Source organism: Salvelinus sp. IW2-2015, linkage group LG18, assembly GCF_002910315.2.
Source record: "Salvelinus sp. IW2-2015 linkage group LG18, ASM291031v2, whole genome shotgun sequence".
Classification (NCBI taxonomy): domain Eukaryota; kingdom Metazoa; phylum Chordata; class Actinopteri; order Salmoniformes; family Salmonidae; genus Salvelinus; species Salvelinus sp. IW2-2015.
Genome location: NC_036858.1, coordinates 24,996,074 through 25,023,403, shown reverse-complemented (window position 1 = coordinate 25,023,403; position 27,330 = coordinate 24,996,074). Strand labels below are relative to the sequence as shown.

At 42.9% G+C, this 27,330-nt stretch overlaps 1 protein-coding gene across 1 annotated transcript in view; it reads left to right on the top strand.

The window, feature by feature from the left end:
- The first annotated feature begins 5,192 nt into the window (after positions 1 to 5,192).
- wdfy4 (WDFY family member 4) overlaps positions 5,193 to 27,330 on the top strand; it is a 172,783-nt gene continuing 150,645 nt past the window's right edge. Inside the window, 12 exon segments of the mRNA XM_070448191.1 lie at positions 5,193 to 5,481; positions 7,150 to 7,488; positions 8,563 to 8,674; positions 9,465 to 9,676; positions 10,185 to 10,310; positions 10,667 to 10,856; positions 24,399 to 24,588; positions 24,930 to 24,960; positions 25,061 to 25,109; positions 25,112 to 25,159; positions 26,542 to 26,774; positions 27,062 to 27,192. Of these exon segments, the coding sequence (XP_070304292.1) occupies positions 5,467 to 5,481; positions 7,150 to 7,488; positions 8,563 to 8,674; positions 9,465 to 9,676; positions 10,185 to 10,310; positions 10,667 to 10,856; positions 24,399 to 24,588; positions 24,930 to 24,960; positions 25,061 to 25,109; positions 25,112 to 25,159; positions 26,542 to 26,774; positions 27,062 to 27,192 (1,676 nt within the window). The 5' untranslated portion in view covers positions 5,193 to 5,466.

The window sequence follows — 27,330 nt, the reverse complement described above, 5'->3', positions numbered from 1 at the left end:
TTTCCTCATCAATCTACACACAATACCCCCATAATGTTTTTAACCCTTTTTTMWAYWTTTTTTCTAATTTAGATATATTTTTTAATGGAAGTATTTAATTTACAGGTATAGGTATTCAGACCCTTTACTCAGTACTTTGCTGAAGCACCTTTGGCAGCGATTACAGCTTCGAGTCTACTTGGGTATGACGCTACAAGCATGGCATACCTGTATTTGGAGAGTTTCTCCCATTTTTCTCTGCAGATCCTTTCAATCTCTGTCAGGTTGGATAGGGAGCATTGCTGCACAGCTATTTTCAGGTCTTTCCAGAGATGTTCGATGAGGTTTAAGTCCAGCCTTTTGCTCGGCCACTCAAGAACATTCAGAGACTTGTCCTGAAGCCACTCCTGCGTTGTCTTGGCTGTGTGCTTAGGGTGGTTGTCCTGTTGGAAGGTGAACCTTCGCCCCAGTCTAAGATTCTSRGAGCTCTGGAGCAGGTTTTCATCAAGGATCTCTCTGTACTTTGCTCCATTCATCTTTGCCTCGATCCTGACCAGTCTCCAAGTCCCTGCCGCTGAAAAACATCCCCACAGCATGATGCTGCCACCACCATGCTTCACCGTAGGGATGGTGCCAGGTTTCCTCCAGACGTGGTGCTTGGCATTTTGGCCAAAGTTTTGAATCTTGATTTCATCAGACCACTCTCATGGTCTGAGAGTCCTTTAGGTGCCATTTGGCAAACTCCAAGCAGGCTGTCATGTGCCTTTTACTGAGGAGTGGCTTCCATCTGGCCACTTTACCATAAAGGCCTATTGGTGGAGTGCTGTAGAGATTTTTTATTTTACCTTTATTTAACTAGCTAAATCAGTTAACTTCTTATGGCTGCAGGGGCAGTATTGAGTAGCTTGGATGAAAATGTGCCCAGAGTAAACTGCCTGCTCCTCAGTCCCAGTTCTAATATATGCATATTATTATTCATATTGGATAGAAAACACTCTGAAGTTTCGAAAACTGTTTGAATGATGTCTGTGAGTATAACAGAACTCATATGGMATATCTTTAAAATGATGTGAAATACTTGTATGCTTGAGGAATTTTAATTATGAGATTTCTGTTGTTTGAATTTGGTGCCCTGCACTTTCACTGGCTGTTGTCATATCGATCCCGTTAACGGGATTGCAGCCCTAAGAAGTTTTAAGAACAATTTCTTATTTTCAATGATGATCTAGGAACAGTGGGTTAACTGCCTTGTTCAGGGGCTTAACGACAGATTTTCTACCTTGTCAGCTTGGGGATTCGATCTTTCAACCTCTCAGTTACTAGTCCAACGCTTTAAACACTAGGCTACCTAGGTTCTCCCATCTCCACAGATGAACTCTAGAGCTCTGTCAGAGTGACCATCGGGTTCTTGGTCACCTCCCTGACCAAGGCCCTTCTCCCCCGATTGCTCAGTTTGGACGGGCGGGCAGCTCTAGGAAGAGTGTTGGTGGTTCCAAACTTTGCCAAGGTCCAAGGTTGCCATCGTTATTTCCCTGTTGACGGGGCAGGCGTTGGAATGGGCTTTGGCCATTTGGGAGAGAGGAGAGGAGGATCTGGATTCCTATGCGAGGTTTATGGCTTTGTTCAGAGGAGTCTTCAATAATCCACCGCAGGACAGGGAGAGGGGTGAGCTCCTACTCCAACTATGGCCGTAGGACCAGACGGTTTACCAGGATCTCCGGAAGTTTTTATCCAAGATCCGCACCACCTGTCTCCCTCTTCATCGCCCCTGGGACTGTGCCATCTGCTAACAAACTCTGTGTCTCCGCGCAGCTGCATCTAAACCCTGTCGGTGGCTGAAACCAAGGCTCTGAAGAAGAACATCCAGARGGCTCTCCCGCAGGGTTTAATTCACCCATCCACCTCCCCTGCGACGGCTGGTTTCTTCTTTGTGGTCTTCGTCCGTGTATAGACTACAATGCCATCACCACCAATGCCATCACCACCAAGTACCGCTACCCCCTCCCGGCCGCCATTGAACAGCTCCGCGGGGCCTAGTTTTTTACCAAGCTGGACCTGTGGAGTGCCTACAATTTGATCCGCATCCGGGAGGGGGTTGAATGGAAGAYGGCCTTCAGCACAGTGTCTGGGCACTATGAGTACTTGGTGATGTCTTATGGTTTCGCCAATGCTTCATCKCTGTTCCTTGCATTCGTGAACGAGGTGTTTCGGGACATGCTTGGGAGCCAAGTGGTCGTGTATATCGACTATCTACTTGGCCACCTTGGAGGAGTACATCACCCACGTCCGGATAGTCCTGGGACGCATCCTGGAGAACCATCTGTACATGAAAGCGGAGAAGTGCCAGTTCCATCAGGTCGCTGTCTCCTTCTTGGGATATCAGATCAGCCCGCAGTGAGTAGTTATGAAGGAAAGGAAGGTAGATGTGGTCAGGTCATGGCCAGTCCCAACCACTATAAAGGGTTTGCCAACTTTTACCGCCGCTTYATAAGAAACTTCAGCTCCTTCACCTCTCCTCTCAACTCTCTCCTCAAAGGAAGTTGGCATGGAATCCTGCAGCTGATGAGGCCTTCTGCCTGCTGAAGGGGCATTTCACCTCCGCCCGTTGCTACACGGCCCTACGTGGTGGAGGTGGACACCTCAGAAGTGGGCGTGGGGGCCGTCCTATCACAATGCCAAGGTAATCCACAAAAACATCGGTGATCGGGAGCRCCTGGCGGTGAAGTTGGCATTAGAGGATTGGAGACACTGGCTGGAAGGCGCCACGGACCCGTTTCTCATCCTCACCAACCATTGGATCTTGGAGTACATACGGACAGCGAGACGGTTGAACTCGCGCCAAGCAAGGTTTTCTTTACTAGATTCAACTTCACCTTGACATTCTGCCCAGGTTCAAAGTACATCAAAGCCGATGCCATGTCCCTACTTCACGATTCAGGAGAGGTTCTTGTCCTGAGTGGTCCCATCATACTGCCCTCCCGAATCGTTGCCCCCATGCTCTGGGACATAGATGTGGACATCTGCCTGKTTCTGGAGAGGGAACTGCCACCGGCTACCTCTCCTCCGGAGTGCACCTACATTCCCACAGAGGTAAGGGATCGGCTTTTGACCTGGGCGCATACATCSCTTGCCGCTGGACACCCAGGTATCACCCGCACCACTCAATCCATCTCCATTAAATAGTGGTTGCCCACCTTGGCACAGTACGTCTCCTGCAATGTCAACTCCTACTCCTGCCTAAGTCCAACGGGTAGGTGTAGTGGACGAACCAGGAGCTGGGGAGGTTGCTGAAGAGTCACTCTCAGGACCGTCAGAGGGAGTGTGGCTCCGTGGACCCAGAGCCAGACCGAAGCCCCTGCGGTGGATGAGTGGTGCCGGCGCACAGGAGAGGTTTGGGAAGCTGCCCACTTGAGGCTCCAATGCACCATCCGGTGCAAGAAGGAGCGGGCGGACCGCCACCGCAGTGAGGCACCAGTTTTCCATTTTGGTGATCACATCTGGCTCTCCACCAGGAACCTCCTGCTTGGCCTGCCCTGCAGAAGCTGAGCCCCCAGTTTGTGGGGCCATTCAAAGTCCTCTTGAGGGTCAATGAGGTAATTACCGATTAGAGCTTCCCAAAGACTATTGGATCTCACAATTTTTTCACGTTTCCCTCCTCAGGCCGGTGGCTGGTCTGGTCCCCTTGCTGATGCCGTCCTCCACGACACCCCTCCACTTCCCCTGGACATCGAGTGTAGTCCCGCCTATGCTGTCAGGTCCCTTCTGAACTCCAGACATCGTGGGGGTCGGCTCCAGTACCTGGTGGACTGGGAGGGGTATGGTCCAGAGGGGCGGTGTTGGGTTCCAGTGGACGACAATCTAGATCCCAACATAATACGAGACTTCCACCTTTGCCGTCCGGACCAGCCCGCTCCTCGTCCTTCTGTGCCGTCCTCCTGGTCAGCGTCGTCCCGCGGCTTGAGCCGCTMATCCACTCCCGCTCCTCCTGTCACGTCCACTCCCTCTCCGGCGCTCTACGTCGCCGGTCTACTAACCACTGGTCCTCGCAACCCATCCATTATGCACACCTGTGCCTCATTAGGTACACCTGGACTTAATGAGATTCGTGATTACTTCCCCTTTATATAGCACTCCGTTGTTATCACCCACCAGGCAATATTGTTTATGTTTCCATGTTTAGACGCTTTYTTGTTTTGTATCGTTCAATGTTCTTCGTCATTAAACTCACTAATTGCTCTTGCTTTCTGACTCCCTGCATCTACGTTACACTGACAGATTTTCAATCTGCGTGACCTCAAACAGCCTACTGTCACTCACAGATTCACAGACTAGCGGCAAATAAACTTGAACAAAGCGGAATCAGGAAAGGAATGCCCACTCTCCATTGCTATTCATTGCAGATCCCGCCTTCATTCTGCTTTGATCAACCTTTTTTTGCATCGGTGTGGGAATCTGGTCCGGCRATAGGCTACTTTGTTTTATAGAGGAGCCGGTACGCAATTCCCCCMAAAATTTGAAGTGCTAGTATGGCGCTCTGGACAGCTTCGGCCCAAGTCAAGCACTGACCATTACACTATGAATCCAGATTTTAACACCTTGACTTTGACAGACCATTTAAATGTCTGGAAGCGTTAGTTCCAAAATTATTTTGTTCATTCACTTAATAGTTATTGCATGTTTATTTATCTTGTTTGGATAGAATATAATAGTGTAAAACAATTGATTTGTTGTAAACATACTAATTTCATCAAGAAGTTAACCATGTTAGCAAGCATTTTCTTATATTTTGACTGCACACTGCTGGCTAGCTGCAACCTGATCTCATAGCATTTAGAATTATTCTGTACGTAAATCCGAGACACTCCTTTTAGTATGATATGTTACGCAATTATCACAACACAGGTTGTAATATGGCTTTTTTTCTGGCTTGGCTTTTCTGGTGATTTTACCCACACATCGCTACTGGTAGGGAAGTGCTAATCATAGAAARAAATATTTTGTTGATGTTTGGCAACACGTTTGTCCTGCTTTCATTACTCCTCATCACCACAAGTAACATGACAGGTCTATAAAAAGCCAAACAGGTCTCTATTGCAGTCAAAATGCGGAGTGGCGAGAGCTGGGAGKGTTCCGCCATAGTTACCAGAACAACAGGGTTCTTCACTTCTGCTTTCGGCTCGTAGGAAAKGAAGCACATGACCTGGCCCTGCTGATGTAAGACGGAGCAAAGTTCAGATCAAACTACTCTTGCTCTCTCTCTGCAGATTACTGAGGGGACTGCTGTAGTGGAGGAGACACAGATTAGTGAGAGGTTTGAGGACTCACACATACACACACTGTACTGAAGGGCTAGAGTAGTCATGTCCCTAATGGTCAAAGCCTGCATGCCCTGACATGGGAACAGAGAGAGGGAGAGGGAAAGGGAAAGAGAGAACCCTTGTTTGGATTTAACAACTCCGATCCCCCTGGCTGTCAGTGGACTCATAGATGACTCTCACACAGGTAGGTACAGTTACAGTATATACTATGGGCCTGCTCTGAGACTAGACTTGTCAGGCTGTCTTTGTGCCAGGATGAGGTTTTATTACAGTGAGGTTGTATTATAGTGAAGTTTTTTATTTTTTTATGTTTGGGAGAACAGGTTTATGTTCTCGTGAACAGACATTGCTCCTCCACTCAATACTGCTTTGCTGTACTGGAACGAACCAGTTCTGTCATGGTATGAGGAAGAGCTTAGCAAAAGAGAAAGAGAGAGAGAGGGCTAGAGAGAAAGAATAGCGCTTGGTCCCCTTACATGGTTTTCACAGATCAACTTCAACTTCATGTGAAGCTCATTCTCATTACTCAGTTATGTTTAAATCTGTTTCCGTGTGTACCAATAGAGCAGGGATAATGGGCAGCACAAAAGGCTCTGTGTGAATGTGTGTGTGTGTGTGTGTTCGCTCGATCACCGTAGTTCCTAAACACATCCAACCCCCCCCCCCCCCCCCCCCCCCCCAAACCACACCCACAACCAACACACACACCACAAAACAACAAAACAAACAACAAACACCCCCCCCCCCCCCCCCCCCCCACACACACACACACACACACAAACACACGGGACAACCAGTATGAGCAAACAGAAGCAGATTTCCTTCCCTGCAGCAAGCCCAGTGTTACATCACAAGACAACAATTACATCAATTACATCCAGCTGATAGGGAGAGGGTGTGCGTGTGTTCCCTCACCGCTGTGTGGGAGACTAGCACGAGATGTAGAAGGATTAGTCAGTGATGTCATAAATCTCAACATTCTTCAGAAATTAAAGTGCCGGTGATCCAAAAGGTGAGCTAAACTCTCAATGAATTGAACCAAATGATTTGAACAGTTGGCTGGCTCCCAGGTGTACGTTTGTGTTGCATTTCATTCTAACCCCTTACCGTTCATATCTCTTTATAGTGCACTTTCAAATCACACCCTCAAGGAGTTCATTAGGCACACTTAGTTCCTCTGGCGTGTTCCAGTTCGTCTTTATTGTGAGTCACATGGTGACTATCTCAGAAAAAGAAAATTGAGAATGCTCAGAGGTCTGCGTTTATTGTAGGAACTAGGGTTGTGAAATTCCAGAAACGTATCTCCCTCCATGATTCCCTCCATGCTTATTTGCTCCTGATTCTGGGAATCCTCCAACCTGTTTTTCTGACAAACATGGGAAAGTTTCTATAATTTTGCAACACTAGTTGGGACCTATAGGTGTTGTCATGCTCACCCTTCTCACTCGGGGGTGTTGACTGCTTAGAGGTTGATAAAAATTGTGGACAGACGGGGTCTATCAGTAGTCTAGCTTTCTCTCTTTATTTCCATAGGCGAGCTGTTTATAGAGGGACTGAAGACAATAGGAGAAGTGAAGTCTGATTTTAAGTGTGTTCCTATGTCACTGCCAGCCTGCAAACAGATGTGTCCAACACTGATTATAATCTATTCATTAGACACTAAGGGGTAACCCAGACTGAGCCAACCAACCGGGAATTCTGGAAAAACTGGGGATTTAGGGAAAATTCTGGAATTTTGCAAACTTAGGTTGACTATCCCAAACACTCTGAACCACCCACCTCGCCACTTCCTCTTTCCGTCTCTCTCTTTCTCTATTTCACTCTCTGTCTCTCCTCTCTGTTTGTCTGTCAGGAGCAGATGGCTGACGTGGAGAGGATCAACAAGGAGACAGGGGAGCTGAGCGCTTCAGGGGAGCTAGCTGCCCCCATGGATCTGAAGGAGGGAGGAGGGGGGGGAAGAGGTGGAGGACCCCAGCCCCATCCCCTACTGGTCCTCCGAGAGATGCTCCAACAGATGGAGACACACACATACAAGGATAGTGTGAACACCTCTGGCCAGAAACACACACACCTCTCCCCTGACCACACACATACCCAAAAGGAAACCATGGACCAGAGCGAGATAGACACACCCCTCCCCCTCGACCAAAAAGAGGAACACTTGCGCCGAGTCCTGCCTCTCTACATACAGGTACAGTACTGTGGTATCTCTGGTTCCATATGTGTTTGTGCGATCTTGCCAACTTCTGTGGTTATTGTCATGCCAAACAGCCACAGGAGTTGGCTATATGTCACAAACAGATGTGGGAGCAGGCTAGGTATCCCCTTGCTATCTTTCTCTCTAACTACAGGAAATGGCCATTATCAGATCGTGTTGGTTGACTCTGATGATAAAGTCACTTCTTTATTATAACCCAATCAGAGACCCTTTGACCATGCTTATAGACAAACTGATAGGATTTATCCTACGATTTCCTCCCATAATAGCAAGTTAATGACAATGACAATCATCATGGAAAGTACTGTCCTTTGGCTGAATTCCAGCACTGATCTGTGTGCCCATTGAGCAGGCTGCTGTGTGTGTGCGTGAGCGAGTGTGTGCGCACGTGTGTGCGCGCGTGCCCATTGATCTGGTTAGAACCATGGTGATAACTGTAGCCACAGGCGTAGGCAGTCTCTGAGTCTTTCCCTTGAACTAAAGGAGGGAGTTTTCACGTGTGAATGGTGTGTGTATGCACACACACACACACACACACACACACACACACACACACACACACACACACACACACACACACACACACACACACACACACACACACACACACACACACACACACACACAGGCTCCATGATCTGCGCAATGGGATTTCCCCAGTATATAGGGGTCCATTCAAACACATCACCCATATCCATATCTTCTTACACGTTTCAATGCAGACACTATACATCTGGTGTTGTGTATTTGTGTAGTTGGTATTGTATGTCTGGTATTTGTGTAGTTGTTATTTGGTGTATCTGATTCTGCAGTGCATAAAAAGAGAAACGAAACCTGCATCTGTGCTTCTGCTAAATACTAATTCGTTGCATCCACTATTCCAGTCTGCCTTGGGTCAGGTTTTTATCTGTATCAATACATTTACTGCAGTAAGACTTTTCACTGTAAAGTAAACTAGCAGCACTCAATGCTAGCTAAACCTAACTACAGTAACCATCTCTCCCTCTCTCTCTCTCCCTTCCCTCTTTCCCTATCTTTCTACTGTAGGTATGTGAAAGTGGTGGTGGGACAGAGGAGCTGGATCTGAGGAGTCTAGCTGCTCTGACTGCAGACACTGTGGTCTCCAACATCCATGACATACTGGCTGAAAAACCTGCAGGTATTTTATGGTCATCATGCCTTTATTACGGTTATGGCATGACTTCCCTCTGTGTTCAGCGCCACTAGAGTTCTCTTCAGTCATATTTCTCTGATAAACTTTACTGGGTTACTGCAGGTTGTTAGAAGGAAGTGTGTGCGAGCGKGACTGTTTGTGTGTGAGCATGCTTGGATGTTAGCACTACCTGACTTCTTTAGAGAAGTGGATACTTCTGTTCCTAATTCCAAACTATGTTTTCGTGTTGTACTGTATGTCCTGTTTCTCTGTTAGCTGTGTGTTTCTCTGCTGTACCAGAACCTCTATACAGATAACATAGTGTCTTGAAGTTATTGGTTTAATAGTTTAGTGTTTTACATACCAGCACAGTACATTAACTGTACTAGAGCAACTCTTTTTAGAAAGTCACCAATACCGTGTGGTTTAGAAACTCAGTCAAACTGAATAACGAAACAGAAATATACCTCATGCAGACCTTGGTGTTTGAGACTAGAACGTGAGAGTAGTTTCAGTGGAGGGTAAAAATGCTATTATTAGAGAACTCTGCTAGTAAGTGTGCTTTCAGTATGAAGATAAGGGTTTCCTTTCCTATCCACTAGGCCCTTCAAGTAGATCTGAAAGGAATGGCTACATACAGTGTAAGAAATATGGTAGTAGCTGCTCCACCTTGCCCTTTGATAAGCTTCAGTGTCTAAGGTTAGGTGTTATGGGGTTGTTCCTGGACAGATGTGTATGTGTTTCTACGCCTTGGGTGTATCTGTGATTCTAACCCTTGTTGTGTCTCCTCTCCTAGAGGAGGCTCGCTACGAGGTGCAGCAGTTCTTCCAGAGAAGAGACGAGACGGACAACACAGAAGAAATAGACAACAGTGAGATAGACAGCAGGGAGACAGACAGGGCAGAGGAGACAGGCAGGGGAGAGTCACACAGCCAGACAACACAGACAGACAATGCAGGATGGCTTCTGTTGAAGACTCTGTCTTTCCTGACTGCTACAAACTCTACTGTGAGTGAAGTTAAACATGTTTGAATCTAAAGCATGGCTACCCTGATCCTTTAACAGACTGACTGTGGTTTACCACATTATAGTTTAACCTGTGTACTGTAGTCTGAAGTCCCAGGTAATTGGAAGTGAAACCATCTGGAAACTCCCAGTGTTGTTTAGTTAAATGATGATTCAGTGTGTGATAATTAATTAATAAATCAGAGTTGTTCCAGTGCATAGGTCTTGGCAAGCCCCTCACAGACAGACATCACCTTGGTGGCATATTTTTAGAAAGCAATGCAATGTCTGTGTTTTTGTTGTCAGTTACAAGTTTGAAAGGCAAGTCATAAATGCTTATCAGATTTAATTTTGCTAAGAGTAAAAGTTCCTTCTTTTTTATTTTATTTGTGTTTTCTCTCTCTTTAGGAATTKCTGTCTTAAATAAAGCCAGGTTATATTGTGTTCTCTTTCTCTGGGAGGTRATTTGGTCAGTAAAGTCAGATTGTTGTGTGTTCTTCACTATTTTTAGGAATTGATGTCTGTAGTAAAGCCAGGTCTGCCGGCGGCCCTGGTGAAGTGTCTCTACCTGCTAGTGTGTCTACCTGCCCGGAAGGAGAGAGCAGCAGTAGAGACCTTTCAAGAACTGCTCGTACAGGTGAGTCTTCTATTTCAGCGGTATCCTCAAGGTTAGAGAGGCTGGCCAGTAAGAGCATGGTTGTCTGTTCGAATCCCAGTGCTGATAGAGAATATCAGTCTATAGTGAACAGTACTGGCAATAGAATCTCAGGTGGTCCATTGTAGCTCAGTTAGTAGAGCATGGCGCTTTGGCTTTGGGTTTGGTTCCCAGGACCAACCATATGTAAAAAAAAAAAAATTATGCACACATGACTAAGTTGCTTTGTATAAAAGTGTCTGCTAAATTATGTATATTATTATTAATATACAGTGTGCCACCTACTGTCATGTGACCTTGATCAAGGCACTTAACCCCTAACCTCCTCTCCTCCTTAGGTCCTGTTACAGCTGTGCAGTCACCCTTCCAGTGTGGAGGAGATGGTGGAGACTGAGGAGTTGCAGTGTCTGATCATCTCGCTCACATCACTACACGACCAGACTAGTGCCCCCTGGAGGCACCAGGCATCACGTGTCCTCAGAGCTGTCTCGGCTGCTAAGACACCCAATACCGTCCCCTTCCTACAGGGTGAGCTGAAGTGCAAAAATTCTAATTTTAATAGTCAATTACACTAATATATTCAGTATTAGTGGCCCATGCAAGAATCAAACCCACAAGCTTGTTGTTGCAACCACTCAAAACAGGTAGATATTGAACAGGAGTTGAGTCAACCAACATGATCTGATAATGGCCATTTCCTATTATTATTATTTTTTAAATGTTTGCCTAATCAATGCAACACTGGTGTTTGATTGCAACATACAATTCCTCAATTGAGAGTGGTAGAGAGTCTGTATCAGTTTAGCTTCAATTATTGGTTGGATATTTTTCCCATCAGTGATGTAAACCAAAATTGGTTCTGTGAAAGTTCCCAGAACATTCCTTAGGTCGTGGCAAATGTTCTCATAACAAAATAACTGACCAGTCGTGGTGATGATTATAGAATATTTGTATAAAACATTTACCTGATGTTGCAACAACGCTCCTAGAAAACATTTATTCTGTTCTTTAAAGGTTCCCAAAATGTTTAATTAGGTTGTGGGAACAGTCTGCTGAGAACAATATGTGGACATCACATTAGATATGTTCCCAAAACATAAAAATTGTCCAGTTGGGCAGATGATTCTACAAAGTTTATTTTTGGGTGCAGAAAAACATTCACAGAATGTTTCATTAGGTTGTTGAAACATCATGTGGACATGACAAGAGATATGGTCCCAAAACACAAACATTATTAAAATATTTCTATTAGGTTGCAAAAAACAATTTGCCTGATTTTGCAAGAACATTCCCAAAACACATTTTTTCTGTCCTTTAAAAGTTCCTAAAACATTTATTTAGGTTKTGGGAATACTGTGAAGATATGAGATAGGTTCCCAAAACACTAAAACTGGTTAGTTGTGCTGACATTCGGATAATATTTGTATCAGGGTGCAAAAAACATTCCTTTGATGTTGCAAGAATGTTGACAACAGCCTTTCTGAATTCTTTAAAGGTTCCCAGAATATTTAATGAGGTTGTGGGAACAGTGTGGGTACATTACAAGAAATAGGTTTCCAAAACAGAAAATATGCTCAGTTGTGATGACATTCATACAATGTTTAAGTTAGGTTGCACAGGATATTCTCTTAATGCTGTAAGAATGAAATATATTGTTATGCTGTTCATAGCATATTTGTTTTAGATTTAACATAATGTTCAATTGACATTTGCGCAATATACATTTTACCTGGTCTTGGAGGTCCTCATAACATTTCAAGAACATTTAGAAAATGTTATATTTAAGTTTTACCTAATACAGATGTAGGATCTTAATTTGATCATTCTTTTGTTGCTGAGAATTTTCCAGCACTACAGGAAATGCAAACTTGTAGTGTATTTGAGTTTTAAAAAGGCTTCTTAAGTTTTTAATTTCCAGTTTGAAATGTCTGACTTTATTTGCCCTAATGAACCATTTATCAACCCCTACAAAAATGTCCATTAATTATAATGAACATAAAAATTGACATTTCCTGTTGCCACAGGATGATTTTCCTGCTGTAGCAAACTGGCTCAATTAAGACTGGCTCATCTGTATAACCACAACATTCTCAGCATGCGAATTTGTAGCTCCATAAAGCATAAGAAAGCAAATTGGAATGCCTCCCCAATTATGTTTCTCTCCATATTTACATTTACATTTACATTTAAGTCATTTAGCAGACGCTCTTATCCAGAGCGACTTACAAATTGGTGCCATCACCTTATGATATCCAGTGGAACAACCACTTTACAATAGTGCATCTAACTCTTTTAAGGGGGGGGGGGGGTTAGAGGGATTATTTATCCTATCCTAGGTATTCCTTAAAGAGGTGGGGTTTCAGGTGTCTCCGGAAGGTGGTGATTGACTCCGCTGACCTGGCGTCGTGAGGGAGTTTGTTCCACCATTGGGGTGCCAGAGCAGCGAACAGTTTTGACTGGGCTGAGCGGGAACTGTACTTCCTCAGAGGTAGGGAGGCGAGCAGGCCAGAGGTGGATGAACGCAGTGCCCTTGTTTGGGTGTAGGGCCTGATCAGAGCCTGAAGGTACGGAGGTGCCGTTCCCCTCACAGCTCYGTAGGCAAGCACCATGGTCTTGTAGCGGATGCGAGCTTCAACTGGAAGCCAGTGGAGAGAGCGGAGGAGCGGGGTGACGTGAGAGAACTATTTAATAGTAATTCACATTTGAGGAATGTATTGTCAATGATATAGGGACACATGGCATTTTAATTTCATTCATAGAACATTCGAATAGCATTTAATCATACAAATGCAACCATATTTTCTTACACTTCATACTGTTGTCAGATCTTAATTTGACCTTTTTTGTCGCAGAAGGAAAATAATGCAGCAGCAGAAGGATTTTAATGAATATTGAATATTTAGAATTGCCCGGGGGGGTCAGCTGGGGAATGGTGTATGGTGTTTGTAGGCTTTACAATAACTTAGACTGCAGGTCCACTGGGCATTAGTTCAAGTAGCCTACTTAGGCTACGTGCAGGCAACAGCGCGTCTCATGTGGATTATAAAACATTTGCATATTTGTAGGGGGTACATATATTTTTMATTAGGGGATTTTTTCTTATTTGTATACATTTTTTATTATATGTTCAATGCAACTAATAGGCTGAAYAAGCTGTTGGTTTCTTCAGTGCCTGTGTGGTCCACTGGTTACAGCTGGTGACCCTGACACTCATATGCCAGAGTCGGCATGGGTTCGAATCTAACTCACTGCCATTAGAATTATTTTGTGGAACTGGTACTAGTTACGCTCTGTGGGTTGTACTGAGTGCTCTTACTGAAGTAATTTCTAAAGGAAATAACTTAATTTTTATTACATTACATTTTACCAAATAACTTCAGTTACATAGATTTATATTATTATATCGTCGCTATCGGATGAAAACCTCACAACTCCATTTTTGATGCTACATTTTTTTTTGCATGAATGTATACTATTGGTTCCCCTTTTCAAGTTTTACGTTTATGTCACATCTGTATGAACATTTCATGACCCCTTGACCAATGAAATGTATTAAAAATTGCTTGTCATCAAAACTCTTAAATCAATTGGCTCTGTCGTGGAAATTCAAAATTTCCATCACAGCTCTCAAAGTTGTTCGTCAAACCCTTGTATCTCCGCCAAGGCTCTTGAAGTGAAGGGCAGGTCTTCAAACATGTTAAAATTATTACAATGTCTCGAGTAACATTTACCTGTTTATTAAATTGAGCACAATGACAGATATTAAGTTAACTTTGAATAAGAAACTGTACAGTCTACAGACTTTGTTTAATGTTAGTCTTCATTGGCGACTACCTGTGCTGGAGGACACTAAAAGATGGTGCTGGCAGGCTTAAATAATAAATTAATGTCAAATCAATTGCACAAAGTTGTTGTTTTTGTTTGCTATCACAGTTTACCAGAAGTTGTAAACAATAACCAAACTAAATGTGTAACTAGTACTTAAGTAGTTTTCTGACCGTATACTTTTTACTCTTACTTGAGTAGTTTCTTAAGCGGACTACTTTTACTTGAGTTCATTTCAATCTAAGTAATATTACTTTTACTTCAGTACAGATTTTCAGTACTCTACCCACCTCTGCAAATGATATATATAAAATGTGTGCAAGCATCCACACTGGAAGAAAGCTTATCGTTCCACAGTAGGCCTACATCTGTCAATCATCTGATAGCCCAAATCAGCTCATCAACTCAGCCAGGGAAACACAAACGGTAGTCTACTATCAGTTTTCACACCTTTCATTATGTGACAATGGATAGGTTAACGGGTAGCCTACAAAATGTAGACTATTGGAATATGATCAATTAACAAAGGGCCTATTGCAACCATTGATGGCACTAGATTATCACCGGCTGATGTTTCATGAACTATTAATATGCTCTAAATTCACCCGCACAGCTGATCTCAATTTCAACCATTATAGGTCACCTCTTTACCGCTCCCTAAAAGCTGATGTCAGTGATACCTGTGGTGGTTCATTTCATTACTATTAAATGAGGAGAGACAAACTTATCACACAAGTCAGAGTTATACTTAAACTAAATCTTTAATAGTGAGAGCTTTGCAATAGCGATGGCTGGTCGACGAATCACCGTCTCTGATGATTCGTTGAGAGCAAAGTACAAAGGTCTTTTATAGCCAAGATACACCCCTTTCAACCAAGATGACGAACAACAGATATATAGAATGGTCACAAGGTTAAGATCTGTATGAAAGATACCTATAATACATAGCAGACATTATCTGCTGTGTCAAAAGTTTTCATTGTATAGACCAGTGTCTGGCCCTCCGACTCCAAACTGGAACCATCTCTCTCTGGTACAGTATAGAACAGAAACATTAACCCATGCTCTGGAATGCTCTTTTGGTTTTATCACCCAAAAGACATCGTAAATCTCCTGTCAGTGTTATCTCCCAGAGGCCCATCCTCAGTAGAACAGACACACAATAGTTACGAATACTCTATTCTGTTGACTAAAACAACCATTTGATGCAATACAAGTATTATAACATAATCTTGCAATTTTGCCACCATAATCCTTAGTCAAAGATATGTATATAATGACAAGATGCTCATGTCTCTAACAATGGGAGTTGTTGTCCCAAAGGCAGGAAGGCAGGCGAGAAGTTTAGGTCTGCATATTAAGCCCATAGAAACACATTGGGCTTATTCGCCTCTTCCTCTCTTCCTTAGTCCTGCTTGCAACCAAAGTCTTTCAAGATATGTTCGTCCTCTGGTTGGTGTTGTCATTGGAACAACTTAGTAATTTTTTAACAGACTAAGGGCCATTTATCTATTTGACAAGCATTCCGTAGAAAATAAATAAAGTATTTCTGCGTTTACCACAGCTAATCTACTATAGCAATTTACTGTCCATATTTGAAATGTGTAACTAAATCAAGTAAATCGGTAAGATTGAGTTATTTGTGCCAGAAGGTCATGGGTTGGAATCAAACCCACGCCAACACGGTAAGGCTATATTTACACACTGAAGGCAGCGGCCCTAACCACTAAACCACACCAGGCCACAATTAAACTCAATTTGGACAGTTCATTCATAACCTTAGGATACACTTCACACTTGTATGTCGTAGCTTAGTGGAAACCAATATCTATCTTGTGATATTAAGATATATATAACGATGGTGGTTGATGTGTATGGCTGGATTCCAGATAAATTTTTGCACATTTGAATGTTGCAGTAATAGGACCTAAGCCTAGTGTTTGAGCGAGCGAGAATATTATTTTGATAGCAGGCCTGATCCCAATGACTCGACTGCCCCTGCATGGAGAGAAAGATAACTGCTCATTTTCAAGGAATCACAAGGCTCAATAGAATTTCCTGATGCAGCAAGAAAATTCTCTGCAACAAGAATGATCAAGTTAAGATCCTACATCTGTATGTTGACAAACTGCACATTATTTAATTCATAGGACATTTGAACAGCATTTAATCATACAAACAAAACCATATTTTTTACACTTCATATGTTGACAATCTGCACATATGAGGTTTGAACCCTTAATGGGTTTTTTCTCAGTATATAGCCATGGCAGTATGGTCAATCAGGAATTCCATGCTTTATTTTTTAACCTTATTAGACATAACTAACCCAGGAAAATACCAGTAACTGGGTTATTCACCATCACTTCACCATCCTCTTTATACAGTGCTTTCAGAAAAATGTCACACCCCTCACCTTTTCCACATTTTGTTGTGTTACAGCCTGAATTTAAAATGTATTAAATTGAGATTTTGTGTCACTGGCCTACACACAATACCCCGTAACGTCAAAGTGGAATTTTGTTTGTAGAAATGTGTGAAATTAATAAAAAACGTAATGCTGAAATGTCTTCAGTCAATAAGTATTCAACCCCTTTGTTATGGCAAGCCTAAATATGTTCAGATGTGCTTAACAAATCACAAGATTTGCATGGACTCATTCCGTGTTCAATAGTAGTGGTTAACATGATTTATGAATGACACCCCATCTCTGTACCCTATATGTCAGTTCCCTCAATCGAGTAGTGAATTTCAAGCACAGATTCAACCACAAAGACCAAGGAGGTTTTTCAATACCTCGCAAAGAAGGGTACCGATTGGTAGATTTGTAAAAATATAAAAAGCAGGTGCTGACTTTCCCTTTGGGCATGGTGAAATTATTAACAACACTTTGGATGGTGTATTAATACACCCAATCACTACAAAGATACAGGCGTCCTTCCTAACTCAGTTGCCGGAGAGGAAGGAAACTGCTTAGGGATTTCACCATGAGGCCAATTTTAAAACACTTACAGAGTTTAATGGTTGTGATATGAGAACTCAGGATGGATCACCAAAATTGTAGCTACTCCACAATACTAACCTAAATGACAGAGTGAATAAAAATATTCCAAAACATATATCCTGTTTGCAACAAGGCACTTAAGTAATACTGCAAATAATGTGGCAAAGAAATACATTTTTTGTCCTAAAAACAAAGTGTTTGGGCCAAATCCAACACAACACATAATTTTCAAGCATGATGGTGGCAGCATCAAGGGTATGCTTGTCATTGGCAAGGGCTAAGGAGTTTTTGGGGATAAAAATAAATGGAATACAGCTATATGCACCAGCAAAACCTGGTTCAGTCTSCTTTCCAACAGACACTGGGAGATTAATTCACCTTTCAGAAGGACAATAATCTAAAACACAAGGCCTAATCTCCACTGGAGTTGCTTACCAAGATGACATTGAATGTTCCTGAGTGGCCTAGTTGTAATTTTGACCTAAATCAGCTTGAAAATCTATGTCAAGACTTGRAAATGACTGTCTAGCAATGATCAACAGTCAAATTGACAGAGTTTGAAGAATTTTTAAAACAATAATGGGCAAATATTGTATAACCCAGATGTGCAAAACTCTTAAGAGACTTACCCTAAAAGAGACACAGCTGTAATTGCTGCTAAAGGTGTGCCTACAAAGTATTCACTTTGTCATTACAGGGTATTATGTGTAGATGGGTGAGAAAACAATCTATTTAATCATTTTTAATTCAGGCTCTAACACAACTAAATGTGGAATAAGTCAAGGGGTATGAATACTTTCTGAAGGCACTGTATGCTGCACACTTCTGGGCCCACAAGGTATCCATGACTGAGTGCTGATCTAGGATCACTTTTGCAATGGGGGACTATTTCAAGCATCTCAAAGTAGGAATTATATTGGGTGCATTTTCTTAAGTGGAACAGTACATTTTGACAATTTTTTGTTGTTGTTTACAGTTAGTCTAAAATCTGCATTTCTGACTGGATTTACAAATCTGAACGAAATAAAGACATCCTCTTTTTTAGTATAAACTACATGACCAAAAGTATGTGTACAGCTGCTCCTCAAATATCTAATTTCAAAATCATGGGCATTAATATGGAGTTGGTCCCCCCTTTGCTGCTATAACAGCCTCCACTCTTCTGGGAAGGYGTTCYACTAGATGTTGGGAAATTGCTGCGGGGACTTGCTTCCATTCAGCCACAAGAGCATTAGTGAGTTTGGGTACTGATGTTGGGCGATTAGACCTGGCTCGCAGTTGGTGTTCCAATTCATCCCAAAGGTGTTTGAGTGGGTTGAGGTCAAGGCTCTGTGCAGGGCAGTCAAGTTCTTCCACACCAATCTCGACAAACCATTTCTGTATGGACCTCAAATTGTGCATGGGGGCATTGTCATGCTGAAACAGGAAAGGGCCTTCCCCAAACTGTTGCCACAAAGTTGGAAGCACAGAATCGTCTAGAATGTCATTGTATGCTGTAGCGTTAAGATTTCCCTTCACTGCAACTAGCCCGAACCATGAAAAACAGCCCCAGACCATTATTCCTCCTCAACCAAACTTTACAATTGGCACTATGCATTGGGGCAGGTAGCGTTCTCCTGGCATCCGACAATCCCAGATGTATCTGTCTGACTGCCAGATGGTGATGTGTGATTCATCACTCCAGAGAACGCATTTCCACTGCTCCAGAGTCCAATGGTGGTGAGCTTTACACCACTTCAGCTGACGCTTGGCATTGCGCATGGTGATCTTAGTCTTCTGTATGGCAGCTCGGCCAAGGAAGCCCATTTCATGAAGCACCCAACGAACAGTTATTATGCTGACGTCGCTTCCAGTGGCAGTTTGAAACTAGGTAATGAGTGTTGCAACCTGAGGACAGATGATTTTTACGTGCTACGTGCTTCAGCACTCGGCGGTCCCGTTCTGTGAGCTTGTGTGGCCTACCACTTTGCGACTGAGCCGTTGTTGCTCCTAGACGTTTCCACTTCACAATAACAGCATTTACAGTTGACCAGGGAAGCTCTATCAGGGCAGTGATTTGGTCAAACTGACTTGTTGGAAAGCTGGCATCCTATGACAGTGCCACGTTGAAAGTTCTTCAGTAAGGCCATTCTACTGCCAATGTTTGTCTATGGAGATTGCATGACTGTGTGCTCAATTTTATACACCTGTCAGCAACAGGTGTGGCTGAAATAGTAAAATCCTCTAATTTGAAGGGGTGTCCACATATTTTGTATATACAGTGCCTTCGGGGAAATATTCAGACCCCTTGACTTTTTCCACATTTTGTTACGTTACAGCCTTATTCTAAAATGGATTAAATAAAAACATTTCCTCAGCAATCTACTCACAATACCCCATGATGACAAAGTGAAAACAGGTTCTTAGAAATTTGTGTTAATAAAAAATAAGAAACGTATTTACATAAGTATTCAGACCCTTTGCTATGAGACTCGAAATTGAGCTCAGGTGCATCCTGTTTAGTTGATCATCCTTGAGACGTTTCTACAACTTGATTAGAGTCCACCTGTGGTAAATTCAACCGATTGGACATGATTTGGAAAGGCACATACCTGTCTATATAAGATCCCACAGTTTGCAGTGCATGTCAGAGCAAAAACCAAGCCATTAAGTCGAAGGAAATCTCCGTAGAGCTGGTGTCGAGGCACCGATCTGGGGAAGGGTACCAAAAAATGTATGCAGCATTGAAGGTCTCCAATAACAGAGTGGCCTCCATCATTCTTTAATGGAAGAAGTTTGGAACCACCAAGACTCTTCCTAGAGCTGGCCGCCAGGACAAATAGAGCAATCGGGGGAGAAGGGCCTTGGTCAGGGAGGTGACCAAGGCCAGATGGTAACTCTGACAAAGCTCTAAAGTTGCTCTGTGGAGATGGGTGAACCTTTCAGAAGAACAACCATCTCTGCAGCACTCCATCAATCAGGCCTTTATGGGAGAGTGGCCAGACCTCAGTAAAAGGCACATGACAGCCCACTTGGAGTTTGCCAAAAGGCACCTAAAGACTCTCAGACCATGAGAAACAAGATTCTCTGGTCTGATGAAACCAAGATTGAACTCTTTGGTCTGAATGYCAAGCATTATGTCTGGAGGAAACCTGGCAGAATCCCAACAGTGAAGCATGGTGGTGGCAGCATCATGCTGTGGTTTTTGTTTTTCAGCGGCAGAGACTGGGRGACTAGTCAGGATGGCCTGTGGAATGTTGTTCTTCTCCTCTTCAACAGCTTCGCGAAGTTGCTGGATGTTGGGGGGAAATGGAACACACTGTTGTACACAATCCAGAGCATTCCAAACATGCTCAATGGGTGACATGTTTGGTGAGTTGCAGGCCATGGAAGAACTGGGACATTTTCAGCTTCCAGGAATTGTGTACAGATCCTTGCGACATGGGGCCATGCATTATCATGCTGAAACATGAGGTGATGTTGGTGAATGAATGGCAAGACATTGGGATCAGAATCTCATCATGGTATCTCTGTGTATTCAAATTGCCATCGATAAAATGCAATTGTGTTTGTTGTCCGTAGCTTTTTCCTGCCAATACCATAACTCCACCACCACCATTGAGCACTCTGTTCACAACTTGACATCAGCAAACTGCTCGCCCACACGACGCCATACACATGCTCTGCGGACATTCCTGCAGTTAGCACGCCAATTGCACGCTCCCTCAAAACTTGATACATCTGTTGCATTGTGTTGTGTGACAAAACTGCACATTTAGCCTTTTATTGTCTTCAGCACAAGCTGCACCTACAGTGGGCTCCAAAATTACTGGCACCCCTGACTGGCAATGCACAAACAATACTTAAACAAATATAAACAATATAATTATAGAGACAAACTCAAAATACCAACATGTGAAAAATACTATTAATGTTTCAATGGAACCCAACAAAATAATTTATTGATTTAATTAAAAATCTATGTCTTCCAACTCAAGGTTTCACAATTAATGGCACCCTTAAATATTATTGTAAATAACATCTGTCAAAATTAAACCAGGAATTAAGTTCCACTTATTTAAGTTTATCTAAGTGTTAAGGAACTATCTTGAGCCATTATATCACTTCCTTTTTCACTAGGATATAAAAATGAGGTAACACGCATGCAATATCCTTTTGTTATCCAACACCATGAAGAAAACAAAAGAACTGGCAGTTCAAAAGAGACAGATGGTCGTAGACCTTCATAAATCTGGTAATGGCTACAAGAAGATCCACAAATGATTGAATATACCACTGAGCACTGTCAGGGCAATTATTAAAAAATTAAAAAGATATGGAACAGTTGAAAACCTCACGGGTAGAGGACGCAAATGCATTTTGCCCCCCAGGATAGGGAGGAGGATCATGAGAGAAGCAACAAAAACCCCAGAATCACTGTGAAAGATGTGCAGGCCTTGGTGGTGTCTTGGGGTCACCAGGTTTAAAAAAGCACCATCAGACGCCACCTCCACAACCACAGGCTCTTTGGAAGGGTTGCCAGAAGAAAGCCCTTAATGACCCCAAGACACAGACGCGAGCGCTTGGAGTTTGCCAAACGTCATTTAAATTAGGATTGGAAGAATTCTGGATCAATCAATTCAATCAATTCAATCAATTCCCCTGGCTGACAAGGTAAAAATCTGTCGTTCTGCCCCTGAACCCACTGTTCCCCGGTAGGCCGTCACTGTAAATAAGAATTTGTTCTTATCATTGTACATAATAAATCGATCTTATCTGACTTGCCTAGTAAAATGTTATCACAACTGAGCATATTTTGTGTTTTGGGAACCTATCTCTTGTAATGTACCTACACTGTTCATACAACCTAACTACATGCTCTGGGAACCTTTAAAGGCTGTTCTGTCAACATTCTTGCAACATCAAAGGAATGTTTTGTGCACCCTGATACAAATATTATCTGAACGTCAGCACAACTGGACAGTTTTTGTGTTTTGGAAATATACCTCTTGTCACGTCCCCGCAATGTTACCACAATCTAATGAAACATAATGGTAATACTATGGATCATTTTGCTATTTGATTTTGAATTTTAGGACCCATTTAGGTATCTATTTTTTTGTTGTTGTTRTTATTTGATAAAATATTGAATTTTGAACCATCTAAATATTGAACCATCTAAAAACAATTCCATATGTTAGCTTAGACGACTTAGACTTTTAGAGGTTAATTGGGTTATAGAAACGTTCTTCCAACATCATGCGAATGTTTTATACGGTAGCGACCCGCACAGACAGCTGTGTGTTATGTGTTAGGCTATTAATGGGTTGTGTTGTACTTACCAGTGTTCGCGGGGTCCGACATGCCAATCAACCTGCTATCTGCCAACCACGGGAATGCCTGGAATGTTCTGATGCTGGGCATCCTGGCGGTTGGCGGAGTGRCGTGGAGGGGGGTTGGGCAGGGGGATGGAGCATTGGAAGTTAAGACCAGGTTTAGCCATTGTTCTCTCTCTTACGTCTGGCCTTCACAAGAGAAGGTCACGGTTGGTTTGTTGGGTATCTTTCATTTATTTGGCGTGGGTTACGGCGAAACAGTAGCCTGTGTAAAGTTGGGTTAATAAACCGTCAATTCGTAAACTCAAGCCTCAGTCTGGACAATTGTTCCTTTATGATCAAGTCAGGTCATTACAATACAAATATTCTATAATCATCACCACAAATGAACAGTTTTTGTGTTATGAGAACATTTGGTGCAGGAACTTTCACAGAACTAGTTTTGGTTTTCTGGTAAAACATTACTGGTACAATGTGTTATTACGTAAACAGGAAACCTAATGAGAACTTTTGAAGAATTTTCTGTGGTGGTTGTTGGACAAAAAATACTAGAACTTAATGGGAATCTTAGCTGGGAATCTTAGCTAATGTTATAGGAATGTTCCCAGTTTGCTSGGATGCAGTAATCACCAGAACATTAAGACCACTTACCTTATTGATGGGGTGATTTTCCTCTCTCAGGAACGGGGGTAAAGATAAGCAGCAGTCACCAGAGCCCCAGGTCTCATGACAAACACAGAAGTAGACATTCACATGATATCCACTCAGACCTCATTATCTACTTAGCTGTTCCCATACACAGCCCAGAGCACAGAACATGACTGTTGTCTGGTTTGTYTTGGTGATCGTTATCAGTTTGTTTTGGTCATGGAGGACATATATAAGGGGGAGCTATGCATTCTATGGAAAATCAGGAATGTGCGAAATGTGTTCCGCAATGCGCTAGTGGAGTGAAACAGAATTTACCTTCCACAGAGCTGCTTATTTTCCAGAGAATGCAGAGCCCATAGTTGATTATCCTTTTTACACCATGGCTATAATTTAACACATTTCCCGCAAGAAATGTGTTCATTTGCAGGTAGAAATGTGTTCAACATCCACTGAAGTAGCTTGCAAGTTTACTAGATACTACAGTACAGTAGTTGCCTTGGTAACCAAACAAACAGGCTTGCTAGTTTAGCTAACCTAACCATCAGTCCTAGCTTGCTATTATGAAAATCGAATTCAACAATGTTTACAATTCAACTTTTGCTTTCAAAAATAGCTCAAACATTGAACATGTAAGCTTGAAATAGCCATTGAATTCTACCGTGCTGATATACTGGCCGTTAGAGGAAAATAATGCACGCTCTAGAATGCCCTTCAAGCCAATCAGAAATTAGTATTTAATAGTGCCACTGTATTTTGTTTTTTATTTAACCTTTATTTAACTAGGCAAGCCAGTTAAGATCAAAGTCTTATTTACAATGATGGCCTACCCCGGCCAAACCTTAACCCGGACGACCCTGGGCCAATTGTGCACAGCCCTATGGGACTCCCAACCACAGCCGGATGTGATACAGCCTGGAATATAATCAATATAATAATAATATTTAATGCTATGGTTTTGTTGATGATGAGCAGTTTGCTTTGGTGATGATTATCAGTTTGTTTTGGTGATGATGGGTGATTTGTTTTGGTGATGGTGGAGGCATTCAGGCAATGTGTCTGGTGTGTATTTTTATGGTTAAATACTTGAATTACTCAACGTATGATTCATTGACCCTGTAACCCCTTCTCTCTCTCTCTCTCTCTCTCTCTCTCTTCTTCTCTCTCTCTCTCTCTCTCTCTCTCTCCTCTCCTCTCTCTCTCTCTCTTTCTCTTCATATATCTATCATTATAATAAATATATATTATGTATATTTTATTTCTCCACTCTCTCCTCAGCTAAGAACTGTGTGCGTATCTGTATTCAGAACCTGCAGCGTATCAGTGATCGTGCCCCAGCTCCAGTCCTAGCTGAGGTGGCTGTCACAGTGTTTAGCTTCATCAGAGACTCCTACCAGCTCAACCCTGCTCTGTTCACCGAGCTTGAAAATAACGATGGATACACTGTCTTACAGGCCATCATGACCCGGTGAGTTAGAGAGAAGGAGATGGGGGGGGGAATTGAGGGAGAAAGAGAGGGTGAGGAAGGATGATGGTGAGGGAGAGAAAGGGAGTGGTTGAAGGTGGGAGGGGAAGGGACAAGAGATGAACATCTGTCTTTATTGAAAGCGTCAGTAGTGGAACTTATCCAGATTTCTTGGAAATATGGCTCCGCGAATAAAGGTGTGTGCAACAGACATAATGTAATTTGATTTATTTTTGGGTTAAAACCAATTCTGCCACAACACAATGCTATTTATGTCTCTGCAGTTTGTCTGCTTACAGATATATGTCAACAAATATATATTTTATCTTTCACTTTACATCTAGACCCTTTACTGTGTTCTTTCACACTCTCTCCGTACCATTAATTCCTAATTTCTTCCCAATTGCAGGTGATGAGAGGGCGTGTCGCTGCGGGAGGAGTTGGATCCACAGAGGACTGCTCTTTTCTGAGCTAGCGTCTTTGTGTCTCGTTTGGGGAGTCAGAGCTGAAGGTGGCTCTCTGTGTCCCAACCCTCAGCCACCTGGCTTCAAAGTTTGCCCCTCACTCACCACAGGTAAGAAAACATTCCTACTTATTCCCTCCCCCCCCCCCCCCGCCCCCCGTTTCCCCCACACTTTTTCAAGAAACAAATGTAGGTGGATTACTGGAAACCTTGTGTGCTCCCACTCCAAACACTCCTCTACCCCTGTCCCACACTCGTTCCCTTGATACTCCCCAAACAGTCTCCTCTCTCCCCTCCTTGCTCCACTCTCAGGTTAAATGAGGTGATTATGTCTAAGATGATGAAGTGGAGTCTGCAATCCTAACTCTGTCATAACAGACACACGCATTCATAAAACACCACACGCACAGAGGCTACCCATCTATCACACACGCACGCCACAGCCACGCAACGCACGCACGCGACGCAACGCACGCACGCTACGCGCACGCACGCACGCACGCCACGCACGACACCACACACACACACACACACACACACACACACACACCACACACACACACACACACACACCACACACACACACAACAACACGACAACACAGCACACACAGAGCCCATCTATCACCTACAGGAGCACCTCTCTCACCAGCGTTGAGACAAGGGTGTTTTAGGATGATCTTATTTGTCTGTGATGTGATTTTCATTACAGGTGAAAATGAATCTTATTACAAACTATATATTTATATATTTATTTACCACAAACATATCCATGTCCCCACTCCTAAATCTAAGACCATCTCGGAATATTCTGACAATGCTGTGCTTCCAAACTTTATCAGTCCGAATAATGATGTTTTCCCAATGTTTTTATGCAACTTAACATATTCGTTATCTATCAAACTCGATTCCCTTGGTTATTTTCTCCTGTTTAGGTTATTTGTGAGTTAATTGTTCAACCATCATTTCTCTATGGAATTGAGCAAAATATGATAAATGATTCCTAAACTAAAACATAACTTTGCTTAAATTGACCTTTGAGTATGCCATGGGAATGTATTTCCGGTCCACATCTCAGTCAACATCAAACACAAAACAAACATATTTTTCCAGGTAGGGATAGTGGTCATAGACACTATAACTAACCAGCCCAGCCAGTGTTTTTCTATGTGAAACAAATCCTCATTGACTGAACCTTTTTTTGGGGTGTCTGTCTCTCTTCTTCTAGCTAGGGGAAACACTGCTCCTAGTTTATTACACTTTTACATATCTGTCTCTATCTGAGCCTAGTTAACCTTCTGCTTCAGGCTTTGTATCCTTGTGTCATAAGATGCAGTGCAGAGGGTCTGCACAAAAATATTTTCCTATTATGTGTTCTCAGTTCTGAGCAAATTACAGGAAAGAGATGATGAGAGGATTAAGGCACTTAGCACTTTTGAGATTCCCACAATAATGTATCCTTTTTTCACAAATGTTTAACGCCTGTCCTTCCAGGTCCTGCAGTAAGGAACCTATCAGCATTCCGTTTGCTACAGGGTTCCTTCCAGCGGTCAGAGGACTGTGTATTCTGCAGCCAGATCCTAAGCACCATCAGGACTGTGTGGTCATGGAACAGGGCCAACTTCTTCCTGTTAGAGTGGACTGTTCAATCACTGGCTCAGCTAGCTCAGTGTGTGTCGAAGAAACCGCCTCCTGTACACAGACTGTTCTTCTCTATGTTAGAGATGGTAGGTTGAGTGACACATGCACGTGTGGGCAAGCAGGCACATACACACACATGCGCGCACAAGCACACACACTTGCATGCACGCAAGGTAACTACACTTGTTACGTACATACACACAAAATCCGTATCAGAATCTATCCCCTTAACAAGCTCTACATTTATACTTCTCCATCCATGACTCCATATGTCCATTATGTTTAATTAATTCAGCAATTGATAATTTGGTAAAATACTTATCTGTTGATTCACCACTATTGACTGAACTATCCTGTTAATGTGTCTGTCCAGGTGGCATTCCATCTTAACTACATCCCCCACGAGGCTGTGCGTGCGGTGCAGGCAGTGCTGAAGCAGGGCTGGGCAGGGGCCGTGGCCGGAGGTGCAGAGTTTGGAGTGGCTGCCCTCGGCTGCTTCCACAGGTTTAAATGAAGGAATAAACGTTATTGATCCCCAGAGGTTAAATTGGATTCGTCCCCAGTATAAGACACATTGATTATTTTATAAATGACTCTATGACTGGGATGATACAATATGCACTCGGTGGACAGTTTATTAGG